This window comes from Lissotriton helveticus, chromosome 3_2 (genome assembly GCF_964261635.1).
Source record: "Lissotriton helveticus chromosome 3_2, aLisHel1.1, whole genome shotgun sequence".
Classification (NCBI taxonomy): domain Eukaryota; kingdom Metazoa; phylum Chordata; class Amphibia; order Caudata; family Salamandridae; genus Lissotriton; species Lissotriton helveticus.
Window position 1 is genome coordinate 80243628 of NC_136062.1, and position 13465 is coordinate 80257092.

The window sequence follows — 13465 nt, forward strand, 5'->3', positions numbered from 1 at the left end:
CGAGTCAGTACAACTGGCATAGAGACCGTCCAGAGCACCGCGATCGGTGCCAGAGTACATTATTTTTTCATTACGAACTGCCGAATTGTTGCATTACGAATTGCATTATTTTTGCATTACAAACTGCCTGATTGTTGCATTATTTTTGCATTACAAACTGCCTGATGGTTGCATTATGAAGTGACTGATTCTTGCATTACGAACTGCATAGCATTGCATTAGGACTGCATTGGATCGTTAATTAAGCATCGCTCATTAAGTCTGAAAGAACCTACAAGGGCTTGCTGGCCTAATAACCGGCAAGGTGAAATATTACAAATACACATACGTTGGATGTTTATCGTTTGGTCTCATCGTATATCTTTGTTTTATAAACATCAAATTGTTTTCATGAAACTCATGTGGAGTCTATTTGTGGTGTTATCACTGGGTTACTGAGAGCGTGGTTGCAAATACTTTACACATTTGCCTTGGAGACAAGCCTGGCTGCTCGTGCCAAGCTGCTAAGGGGGTGAGCAGGGGCGATCTGAGAAGCTGTCCTTCCTTTTCCTGGCTTAGAAGCAAGGATCCCTCTTCGGACTAAGGTACCTACCTCAGCCAACTAGAGACCCCCTGTTCTAACAGTGCATATTACTGATTTTGTGGCAACTAAATAGGGTACAGGCTTAGGGGCGAATGCAATACCAGCTCAAACCATGTCTTTTATAATTCTGGTTGCCTTTACATTCTGCTTATAATTCACTGCACAGAAGACCAAGTGGAGACTTGTGTTTCCTGACACGGAATGTCCAAAGTAGTGACGTTTTCTTAAATCACTAATATGTGGTGAAGGATGAAGTCGACTAGGTTTTTTAACTTAGATTCCTGGATTTAATGTCACCTGATGTATACTTTTTTGAGTGGTTTTTGGTCAAGTAGTGGAGTAGAGCTATTTAAGAAATAATGTTGTGCAGTCCCTAAATAATACAGTTCTTGGTGAAAGCCAGATCACAGCTCGGCTGACCACAATACCTGCCAACATGTGTTTATTATGAGATTTTACATCAAATTCTCCAAACGTTGTCATTTCTATTTTGCCCCAGTGGCCTAAGAAGATGATGTTGTGGATGATGGGTAGTATTATTACCCTGACCCTCCTCAGAGGGTGAATTGCAAATAGGTAGTTTTCTGTAGGTTTGAGTTCCCAACAGGCTCCGACAGGAATGTTGCAGGTACGTTATTCCCGAACTTGCCTTAGCGTCTATCACATGGGAGCAGGAGGTTATTGAGCTCACAGTCCCTTGCAATGAGACCATGACCAGGATCTTTTTACAATGCGAGATAGAGAGCCCAACATAGGATGGTGGCACTTAGCGTGAAGGTCGTCTACAGTCACGGCACTAGTTCTGTTCAAAACTTTCTAATGTTTTGGGATAGTTTACAAAAGTGCATGAGAATTGCACAAAATTACGTATTCATAGCAAAGTGTACCACACATGACTTTTCAAGCAATTGTGGAACTCGTTTTTGGTAGGTGCAAAGGACGTACATGATAATTTGAAACCCCTATAATCAGTAACTTGAGTGCATTATTAGTTTTTCATTATTAGTAGAGAAGGAGAAATTAAATGAAGAAAAACCCGTAAAAATGTGTTTTTAACTACTTATCCGTAAATGTGAGAATTTCTCGGAGTGTCCAAACTTCTCTTCTACTACATTCTATTAGAATCTTGATCCAGTTCTCGTATATGCCACAGTTCGTCTCATATTTCAGAGGTAGCTCAAACTAATGGTGGAAGAGTGTCTCTAAACTCATAATGTGTTTATTTTAAAGTGTTGTCTCAGCAATTATTGCTGTATCCTTCGACCCCCCCCCCCTACATCTCTGAGCTATAATAGATCTCCTAGCCAGGTCCCCTTAGGGGAATTGTTTCCACAGCCATGTTGCCTTTCTCTAAGGGCTACACCTGTATTCTAATTCAATTTCAAGCCCAGTGCCTGTTAAGTTGATAAAAGTACGTGATTCCATAAGGATTGTATATTTAGATACTACCGTACTGTATGTAACAAAGTTAAAATGGTCTGCCGCCTCTAACCACTGAGCGTGGCTCAGTGGTTAGAGGCGGCAGACCCGGAAGCTGAGATCAGCCGTGGACCAGGGTTCGATTCCCCGCCTCGGCGGGTCTCGGGCTCAAAAAATTCCACGGACTCGACAATTCTCGCTCCGGTGCCTACTCGACTCACGGGATCACACTCTGCGACTCTGGGCAATAGCTTGCTTAATCTCCACTACGGCCCCTCGCGGCGGGATGCCTGGCTTTCACCTTGTGAATACCCTGCCGGGGTATCTCACAGGGGAATACCAGGACGGGTTCCCTAAGCAAGCGCCTTGAGACCCCTGGGTGATTAGTGCGCTATATAAATCGAAATACATTTACATTTACATATTGGCAACTTGTTTCTGGTGTCATTTTGTAGTCCCTCTGAAGTGTAAAATAGCCAGTATTGAAAAAAAGTACTGTTTTATCTGTGCACATTGCATAAAAAATGCTTGTGAGCTAGAGGCCTGAGACTGGTTTAGGCAGAAAGTGCCTCTCTGTAAGATATTTTCTGTGCACACCTTATTTCGTAAGGTGTATTTTGGCTTAAAAAAAAAAGCTATGCAAGACTTTGTCCAGCGAAATTTCACCAATTACTGCTTAAATAACATTTCTCCTGGCGTGTGCAGTAGGCAGTACTAGCATTGTCTTTCGAAGAGAGAAAATCACAATCGTGTAGCTTATCATCTTAATGGAAGACATTGGCACTCAAGTCCTCCTTATACTGGGAAGTTGTTTTCTTGCATTAGTGTTTATGGGTTGAAGTCTGTGTCCACCAGCAAAATATCTAGAAACCATCCTTGATCGGTTCTCCATCAGTACTCTGTTGCAAGGCTGTCAGGAATTAAGAATGTGGTCAATTAGAAAATAAAGGTTGCAAATAAAAGCTTATTTTGAACTTATTCTACCTTGTCTTTAAAGAATATTCCCATTCCAACACTGAAAGAATTTGCAAAAGCCTTGGAAAGGAACAGCCACGTGAAGACCTTCAGTCTGGCAGCAACTCGAAGCAATGACCCTGTTGCTGTTGTAAGTAAGCTTATAATTCTAATACATAAAATATTTCATGGTTATTACTAATCTGTGGAGTAGCTCAGCATGCCTCTCACAATGTTGCATTGATTACCCTTCTTGTACTCATGCATTTGTTTATAAAAAAAAGTGTGTTACCTGGAGTAAAAACCCAATAGCGTTCTGCTTGTATTGTCTGCTTGTCAGAATGGTGTATACCTCATGCATTGTATAGGAAATTCTCAGTCTTGGTAATGCTCACACCTGGATATAGACATTGAAGGCTTTTCTCAGAGTACATGAGTCATATGTATAATGTTCATTGATGGTTACCACTGCTCATACCAGCGTCGGTTTCTTGCTGTGAATCTCCAAATGTTTCGAGGAGTCAAAGGCAGCTCTTGGTCCAGTGTAGTCGAAGGGAGTAAACTAGGGATACTTTCACCCCCGTTAGCGACTTTCAGGTTGTATATTCATGGATCCTCCATTACATTTTTTCCCGGAAGTTCACAAACACTAATTCTCATCTGTTGCCTGGTCCGATGAGGAAGTAGAAGGACTGAAGTTGTACAAGAATATTTGAAGGATTGATTATTATGTCAGTCTAAAACATATTTTGTAGTTTGTGTGCCCACCAAATAAATAAACAGACCTACACCCGTTCCCTGTCAGGCAACGTGAGAATGTATGCTTAATGAGTTTTTCTGTTTTGATACTGATAGCATGTACTTAATAGTATCCTGTTTGTCATGCATATAAACGAGCAACAAACACCTTTTATGCCTTCTGTCACATCGGTACTTCTTACCTTTTCAGCATGCTTTGTGGCAGATCACATGCTGTGCGTTACCTCTCACATCTAGTGGTTCTGGCCAGAACTGCCACTGGCAATATTTGGTATTGGACACAGGAGTGGGCGTGCCGCTTTGCACATGACGTGTCAGACCGTAAAAAAATGACTTATTTACTTTCAGCATCCAGCTGCCTGCAGATAGCTCGTCAGGATCTGTGAACATGTGCAAATATCTCTTACCTGCAGTAGTTTTAATGATGAACTCCGAATGCAGCATTGAAATGATTCAGATCTACAGCATGAATGACAATCTGTTTTAACATGCTAAGCATGCTTGTCTCGTGACCAGCATTTATTTGGATCACTTTTGTTCCCGGAGTGCAAGTGCTTTGTGTTACTGTGAAGTAATTTATGAAGCTGTTTTATGTGATAACTTCGTTTGTTGGCTGTAAGTGAAAATGTTATTTATTACCAAGTATCTCTCTGTCAGAGAAGCACTTTGCCACGGTGGTTGCAACAACACAGCGTAAATGAAGTGCTCTCTGATGTAAATGGTCTGACAATCCCAGCAGAAGCATGGAAATACTCTTAATTGTAATTAAAGACAGGAGAATTTACTATACTGCCTTAAGTCCTCAAATATTCGAGAAAAATCTATTTCGGGGTGCCTTTCCACAGTCACATCAAGCAGTAGAAATGTTAAATGGCATGTTGGTCTGCATGCATGTGTAGCCGGAGTTGATGGTGAATGGTATGATGGGTTGCAATAGTATACACAACACTGGTACTAACTAAAGCATTCACAGCTTTTCCGGCAACACTTTTTCATGCACCTTACCTCATTCACTAGTGCTCTTCTGGGTCTGTAAGGCACGCCTGAAACGTACATGACCCTCCCAAAGATATGTGAAAGAAACTGTACCTCACAGTGTACATCTTCTGTATGAAATTGGATTAAATGCCATGGATTTTCCAGATAATTAGAATTATCTGAATTTGGCATGGTCTCCCAATCAATATTTTTCATAATGAATGAAGTGTCTACCTTCACTTCTGCTTTTCATGTTTTTTTACCATGCTGCTCCTTCCCCGTTGAACATTAGTCATCCGATATAGTTTATAGTTAGTTCTAATTCGAATCTTCTAGGGAACGGCAAAATGGAGAAAAATAGTTGCGAATATCTCCGGTTTTAGGCACCAGAGTTCTCTCTGAGGTTAAATAAGTCACATGACTGAGACAGCAGAGCTGTGTGCTCAAAGTGCAGAGACCTAGCAGGTTGTCAACATAGACAGATTTGATTTGATTAGTATATTTGTAGAGCGCACCGAGGGCATCTTGGCGCTAGAGTCGGTAGATCTGAGCGGTTGCTGGCTGGATATACAGGATGTATCCGTTATTAAAGAGCCAGGTTTTTAGCGCCTTTCTAAAGGACAAAAGCAATGAGCTGCTCTCTTTGGAGATAGGAAGTCAGTTCGAGGTCTTAACTGTCCCGAACAGGAAGCTTCTTCCACCCCAGCGGGCCTTCTTAAACTTAGGTATCTGTATAAGTTTCGTATGAGCAGATCTTAGGTTTCTTGCCGATGCATACCATTTCAAGTGTGTCCTCAAAAATTGCAGCCCTGTGCCATGTAGAGATTTGAAGTCCAGGCATTGGGATTTAAATGTAATCCTTTTTTCCACAGCGAGCCAGGGGAGGGATCTTAGACCGTGGGAGACTGATTTGAACCTCAGAATATCTAGTACTAATCTGGCTGCAGCGTTCTCAGGCACTGCAGTCTTAGTAGATGCTGGGATTGGATCCCTATTTATAGGGCATTCCCATAATCCAATGTAGAAAGGGCCAATGCTGTAACCAGGGTTTTGATTGCATCGGGAGGGATAAACGGACGGATTTTTCTGATCATTTTTAGAATGAACCAGATAGTAGAGGAGAGCCTATTGATCTGACTATTGAATGTGAGTTTGTCATCAAAGATGACTCCAAGATTTTTGGCGTTGGGCACTGGGGTTGGGCAGTCACCCAGATTGGCAGGCCACCATCTGGGTGACCAGAAAGTTGAGTCCGAGCACAACAGCAAGACTTGTCTTTCCACCGTTCAATTTCAGGCAGTTGGACTGCATCCATTGGTTGACTTGCGACATACAGCCATTGAAACGGTCGGCGGTTTCCTCCACGTTGCTTGAGACTGACACCACCAGCTGCATGTCGTCTGCATAGGAGACAACCGAAAACACAAACTGCCGAACGATCGAGGCCAGAGGAGCCACATATTCATTAAATAATGTGGGGCTCAGAGAAGACCCCTGAGGCACCCCACAAGGCAGTTTGAAAGATTTGGATGAGAAGGCTCCCAGTTCGACGGAGAAGGTTCTTTCGGCTAGGTAGGATAACAGTGAGAGGGTGGTGTCTCGGATCCCCAGCTCTGATATTGGCTAGCATTTCATGGTTCGCTGTATCGAAGGCCGCCGATAGATCTAGCAAAATCAAGGCGGCCTTACCCCCTGAATCTAGTATTGACCTAAGTTCCTCAGCCACCGTGACCAAAGCTGTCTCCATTCCATGTCCTTCCCGTACCCCATATTGAGTGATCCAGGAGGTTCCTGGAAGAAATATATGCAGTAAGCTGTGCGTTGAGTAGTTTCTCTAGTACTTTTGCCGGAAATGGAATTCTGGAGATAGGACAATAGCTGCTGTGGCCCTTAAGGTCAAGGTTCGGTTTTTTTAAAAGAGTAATAAGTGAGGCTATCTTCCAAGGATCTGGGAAGAAGCCTGGCTGAATTACCTTATTGAACACTAAACTTAGGTGTTCACTTAATATTTCCGGAAACAGATGTAGTACTTTAGAAGGGCAGTGGTCTGTTGGGGCTCCTGATTTGTATGTTTTCACCACTTGAATAATTTGTTCTAGTATGGGGGGGAAGAAGGTGAAAGCTGAAATTGTGTTAGCGGGATCTGAGGCTGTCTGAGTGATCTTGGAGACTGAGCTATCACTATCCCTGAAGGAGTTATACACCGTCTCAACTTTATCTATGAACAAATGTCCCAGTAAATTGCAGTATTCAGCACTGCTTTCCATCCGAGCCATTACTGGTAGTTTAGCTAATTTTTTAACTGTTGAAAAAATCTCCCTGCAAGAGTTCTTTGCCTCACGGATCTTTGCTGTAAAATATTTACTGTTTTCCTCTACAGCAGCAATTCGTAGTGATAACCATGTCATACCAGAGAACATTAAAGAGCTACTACGGAGGATGTTAAAAGACCTCTGGCACCAAGTGAATAATGCCATGACATGACTGGTAGATGCCCTCAGTTGGACACGAATGGCCATAAACATTTTATCCTCTGTGTGCTTCTTCAATATTTTATGAACATTGACTCTTGCAGTTCCCAAATGGCTGATTTTCCTCTATTAAAAAAACGTGTTACCAAACCTTCAGCCTACCATATTACAAAAGTAAAGTTTTGTCCAAAAGTGTCACATTTTAACTTAATAAAACTAACATTGGCAAAGCCTATCGCTCATTCCAATTAGACCTTGGGGCTCTGTCAATGTCAGCATAAATATCTATAAAGTACAGAGCTGGAGGAAGAACTCAGGAAGGACAATGCACGTTATTTACGTTTATAAATCTGTTTAATCTATTTTCTTTGGTATAATTTTGTATACTATATTTGGTATTTTCTATTATCTTTGTGCACACGGCGGCTTTAAATGCTGAAAGCACCTATAAAATAAATTAAAATTGTGCTGTGCAGCCTGGCTTAAAAAACACAATGACTTGTTCACAAGCTCATTTTGTATGCATTCGATTCCTACAAAAGGATAGTCTTATTTTCTTCTTTTTGCCACTGATCCTGGGTTGATCAGTAAATAAAGTAGCTCAGAAGCGCTTTTTTAAAACGCTGCGCTCAGGCACTTAAAAGAAATAATTTAACTCAATGAATAGGCTGTGTAACGGGACGGCGGGTGAAGCAACACAGTAGGGCACAGGCTGAAGCAACATGGCAAGCGGGAAAGAAGCACTGGGGAGAAACACAGGCAAAAGAGAGCAATGTGGAGTGCGGGTAGAGCAGAACACTGGAGAGGGAGATCAACACAGGTTCAGGAGGGTGAGAGAAGCACATGAGCAAGAGTGTTAGACCCGCCTTCCCCCAAAATGTTTAACTTCACCCTTCTATTTTTCTGAATTGGTTATGTTGGCCCTAGGACTCTGTGCACTTTACCACTGCTAGCCAGTTCTAAGGTGATTGTGCTGACTCTCTAAACATGGTAAAATTGGCTTACACCTGATTGGCATATTTAATTTACTTGTAAGTCCTTCGTAATTTGGTATACCATATACTCAGTGCCTTCAAATTAAATGCTACTAGATACTTGGGCATCTGGCTGAGTTGAGACATGGACGAGTAGTGGAGGTCCAACTTCGGCAAAGCTATGTACTAGCTTGAATCCAAAATACTAACTTGGCAAAAACTTCCCCTTTCACTAGCCGGACGCATCGCAATCGCTATTTTTAAATATTCCTATCTCCCTTTCCTCACAATTTTTTAAAAGACCACGTTCAAATATTTTACTGATCTGGGCTGGACGCCAGCCCCGATTTGCCTATGAACTCTTGACACTGCTGCTGGTCTGCGGCGGAATGGGAGCCCCCGATCTCAGGCTCCACGCACTGTGTGCCCAAGCCAGCTTTCTCCATTTTTGGATCCATCCAACACACTTTCAGCCACATGTGGCGGTTGAGACAGATCTGGCCTCCCCCTGGCCATTGCCGACTGCGCTGTTTTTGCCACACAGGACCCCCATGACGAGATTGACACGGTGGAATGTGTGCACTGGGCCTGGGATGTACTTCGCCGGTTCACTAGCACCAAAGATCTCTTTGCACCCTCAATACAGCTCCCCAACAACCCCTCATTCCCCCCCCGCTGCAGACTGCTGGCATGGCTCGCTGTGCCACGGACTTGGGCATCCGCACCAATGCTGATCCTCTAACCCAAAAAACACTTTTTTTTTTACTATTCCCGATGATTCTGCACCACTTGACAAATTGTTCTATTATCAGATCAGGGCCACATGTAAAAGTATCAACCCAGCCTTTCCACTTGCTCCCCAGCATCATTCCGTGCTCAAATACCTCCACTCCTCCACTGCCCCACGCAAACTGGTCACAAGGCTATACACTCTCACACTGGCGGCCTCCTCCAAAGACACGGAGCGTGCTCGTAACGCATGGGGCGCGGATCTAGATGGTGGTCTCACTCTCGCACAGTGGCAATACTGCCACAGCGCGAGAACCAAGTGCCTCTCCCCAACTACCGACTACGAGTCATTAATTTCAAATATTTTACAGCTCCCCGCCACGCTACACAAGATGGGGCTGCTGGACAGTGACAGATGTGCACGCTGCTCATTCCCTGGTGCCGGCTTAGTGCACTTGGCGTGGTCGTGCCCCAAGGTTTCCAGATTTTGGTTGGAGGTGTGCACTGTAAATCGCAACATCACCCTGGATCGCATAGTCCCCGATTCCCTCCTTTGCCATTTGGGACATGTCAAAGACATTTCAGAACCTAACCGCAAACTGCTTTGCTTCTAGTGTTTGCCAGGCAACGAGTGGCAATTGACTGGGGCTGCAGGCCGGCACTTCAAGTTGAACACTGGTTAGCCAACGCTGCCCATTGCTAGTCGCTCCTGGGTGAATTCTGGGACCTGATGCCTGCCATGAATAGACCTCCAGATATATGGAGCCCTTTCATTTCTTACCTTAACCGTCTGCCTAACCCTGACGAACCCACTGGTAGCTCCCCCGCCACTGACCTCCAGATCACGGAGAACTGCCCCAACAAGACTGACTCCTAACACCTGACTGATTACTGTGAGAAGTTAGCCTGGCATATGTTGCCCACTAGTTCTTGTGGACACCTTGCACCAGTCTAATCGACCCTTATTGAAGGTGGTTGTAAAGTCAACCTTATAGAAAGCTATCCTAGGGGTAGCGGTGACGAGCAGTCTTCAGCCTAAGACTTCAGGGAGCGAATTAAGCGAGTTGTTTTACCAATTATAATCCCTTGAGTACCAAATGAAAGCACACCACACAAGGTATATATCAAATATATATGTATTTATTCTAAACACAACCCCTCTGCACTCTTTATGAGGTCAGAGGTAAAAGTACAATACAAGTTACTTAATTAGCATACGATAAGTTGCACAGTATACGTTTTGCCCTAGGGGCCTCACAAACCATATACTAAAATAGTGGTATAAGAACCACGTGAGAATTAGAAAGCAGGCCTGGGGCCTGTGTAATCTCTGGGGCTACTCTAAACAACCAAAGGTTAGGAAGTAGGAGGCCCACGGGAGCCGCGTGCAGTGACCAAACACAGCCGCGGGCGACCATTGACTTTCTATGGGAAACGAACAAGTTACAAATTTACAATTTAAGGACACTTCTAAATAAACTACTATAGAACCCTTTTGGAGTTATACACTAGGACGGCCAATACCCTCGAGACTACCAGAGTACTAGTATTAGCTCACCCACGGCAGCCGGGTGCATAGGTCTCTTTTGGTGTCGGGTTTCGTCGTCGATTTCAATGGAGATCTACAAAGAAGTGCTGCAGGCGATCAGAGGAAAACTGTCCGGGTGGATCCAAGGGTGGATCGAAGATCTGTAGAACGTGAAAGCAGAAGGGACAGAGTCTGGGTCACTTGCCAGTGACCAGGGCGGCGATAGGAAGATGCCACCAGATGTCGGGTGATTTCAGGTCAGAAGGTGAAGCATGTCTCTTCAGCCACGAGGACCAGGAGGCGGCGTCGACGACCAGGAGCTGGATTCGAGCTGTCCCACGAAGGATCTAGTGGACTGCGGTGTCGGTATCCGGATTGGACCCAACAAGGCTTGGCAAATGCAACCCGCGCAGGATGTCGAGATTGGCTTTGGTGCAGACCAGCAATGTTTGAGCAACTTCTCCTTTGCAGGGAAGTTGGAGCAAGCCTGGAGCAACCAGGAAAGCAAGTTAGATTCAAAGAAAAGTCTCCGGGGGGCTCACTAGCCAACGGGCAAGGAACCGCGAAGACGCGTGGAGCTGAAATGCAAAAGCGGGTCCCACGGGGCACTAGTGGAGTGGCGGCCTCTGAGCTTCAGTGCAAATGGTGCTCGGGTCTGGGGCTTCACGCACCCCAATGCACAACTTCGAGATACCTTGTGAAGTAGGTGCAGCTTTCAAATGCAGGATGTCCAGGAGTTCCAGTCCCATGTTTCTCGTGTCCGCCACGGGTCTCAGCTGTGCTGTGAGCGAAGGTCGGGGTCAGAGAGGTCTGGAAGTCCATGTCCTGTGTCGCAGATTCTTTGGGATGCGGCAGGAGCCTTGAAAATGCAGACCGGCAAAGTTGCTGTTGGTGCCTGTTTGGAGAGGGTGGGCACTCCTTGACCACAAGGGAGATGTCTTCCATCTTCCAGTCGAAATGGAATGTTGAAGGTCCAGGATATATGTTTCAGAATTTCGTCCAGGGTAATCTAAAGTCCTAGGGACTGGGTTCCTATACTTATACTAAGTTTAGAGGCTGGACTACCTTTAAGGTCCCTCCTATGGGTGGACCCTTTCCCTTTGTCCAATTTCGGGCCAGAGCTGGGGCTGAGTGCCCCAGCAACCACTTTGAACTGGGAAATGCATGGAGCACCTAGTGTGCCACAGGCAGTGTCTAGAAAGCATTCACTGAATGCAATCCTTCCTGCCCCAATACACTAAAGCCTGTCTGGGGGGTGCCAGCACCTCCCTGGACAGGAAACCTATTGTCCAGGCCTTCCCTGCTGGAGTTTCGTCCAGCAGCAGGAGGGCAGAACTGTGTCTGTGGCAGCAGAATCCATTTTGTGATGCTGAGGCTCTGTTTAACTTTAACCAGGTTTACCAGTAACTACATGTCTTCCCCCCTCTAGAGGGGTGGAATGCCACCCCCGCCGCCAGGACTGGCGGGCAGGGGGGGGGGGGATAGTATTCCAAAGTGTTTGGCACCTTACACGACATGTTTTGATAAAGCCAAACCAAAGTTTGCATTAACCGCGAGGATTATAATGCACTTAAGAGTATATGGTATGGCTATATCAGAAAACAGCTATAAGGAGATGGTTCCGAAAGCTACAGAGGGGCTCAGCTCATGCTAGGGCACCCTCTCACATAAAACCAAGCACCCTGCCTCCAGGATTGTTAAGGCCTGCCATAGGAGTGACTTATAGGTGTATATGTGTCTATATGTATATATAGATATAGGTATACAATATCTAAGTAAGGGGTGATTACACCACCTTACCCAGGCTGTGTGAACAGACCTGTGGTGTCAGTTTGGAACGCAAACCAGGGGTGGCACAATACATGCTGCAGTCCCTGGTAGGCCTAGGGTGCAGCTATGCCCTGGGTACCTATTGTACACTATACAGGGGCTCACAAGGGTGACCCAGTAACCAATCTGGTATGTACCTAAAGTACATGGTATCAATTTAGAGAGAGAACAGCTGGGCTGTGGGCCTGATTAGCAGGACCACAGGCACACGAAAGTCGAAAAACCAGAGAATCACAGCAAAAAGTGGGGGTAACCATAGGAAGCAGACCCTACTCTCCTACAATTACCTTTCCACAACATTGCCAAACTGGCTCTATCTTCCCCCTTCTGCTGTGATGGGCTATGGTGCATTTTTGGTTACTATACCTCCAGCATTGTCAAATCATACTCACGCTTGTAATGGATGCCATGATTTTTGTCGGAATTTGTGAGACTCCTTAATGTTCAATAAAGGTTTTTGAAAACTCAAAAAAAAAATGTTTTGTACGTCTTGGTAGTGAAAAACTCACAAATTAGTTTTTCACTACTGTGAGGCCTGACTCTCCCTTTGGCTAAAATTGGGTTACCTTATTACATTTAGTAAGTGATATGTTTTGATTGGGAGCAGGAAGAATACTTAAGCTTGCTGTCTGAAGAATTGTAATTTAAAACAGCCTTAATGGTAAAACCAGATTTTGAGCCACAATGCTAAAAATGCTTTTTTGGAAAGTTGGCAGTTTGTTCCCTAACTATTTGGTGCCTGCAGCCTTTTCCTAGGTCATATGACTAGCTGTGAGTGGCACATGGCCTTTTTATATTCCTCTCGGACAGCCGCACAATATAGAACTAGGTGTTCCTGAATGGACCATCACTGGCAATATGGGTAATTTTGGGGGCGTGGGGGGACAGCGTTCTTCAGTGTCCCACTTACCATCAAAAAGCTGGGCCCTGCTCACACACAAAGTACTTCACACTAGCCTTTTGTGCCTGTAGCCAGGGCAGGGAGGCAGGAAATTCCCGACACATAGGACGTTTATGACACTTCAACGAAGGCACCAGGAATAACAAGCATTTACAATGCAACGGTTTCGCCTTTGCAAAAGTTAGAGCTATTGGCATTGTAAATGACAACATTTTTATTTATGTGTTGGTTTTGAAAACAGATAAATAAATGGCATTGTCATTTACATTGCCAATAGCTTAATTTCTCGCAAATGTGAGACCTATTGTACCCTACTGGACGAGCTCAGCAGACAGCAAT

The 13465-nt window shown here is 44.6% G+C and overlaps 1 protein-coding gene across 1 annotated transcript in view; it reads left to right on the plus strand.

The window, feature by feature from the left end:
• LOC144826472 (tropomodulin-3-like) overlaps positions 1 to 13465 on the plus strand; it is a 537152-nt gene that overhangs the window by 498087 nt on the left and 25600 nt on the right. The window contains exon 7 of the mRNA XM_078684832.1: positions 3000 to 3107. Within this exon, the coding sequence (XP_078540958.1) occupies positions 3000 to 3107 (108 nt within the window). The remainder of the gene's footprint in view (positions 1 to 2999; positions 3108 to 13465) is intronic.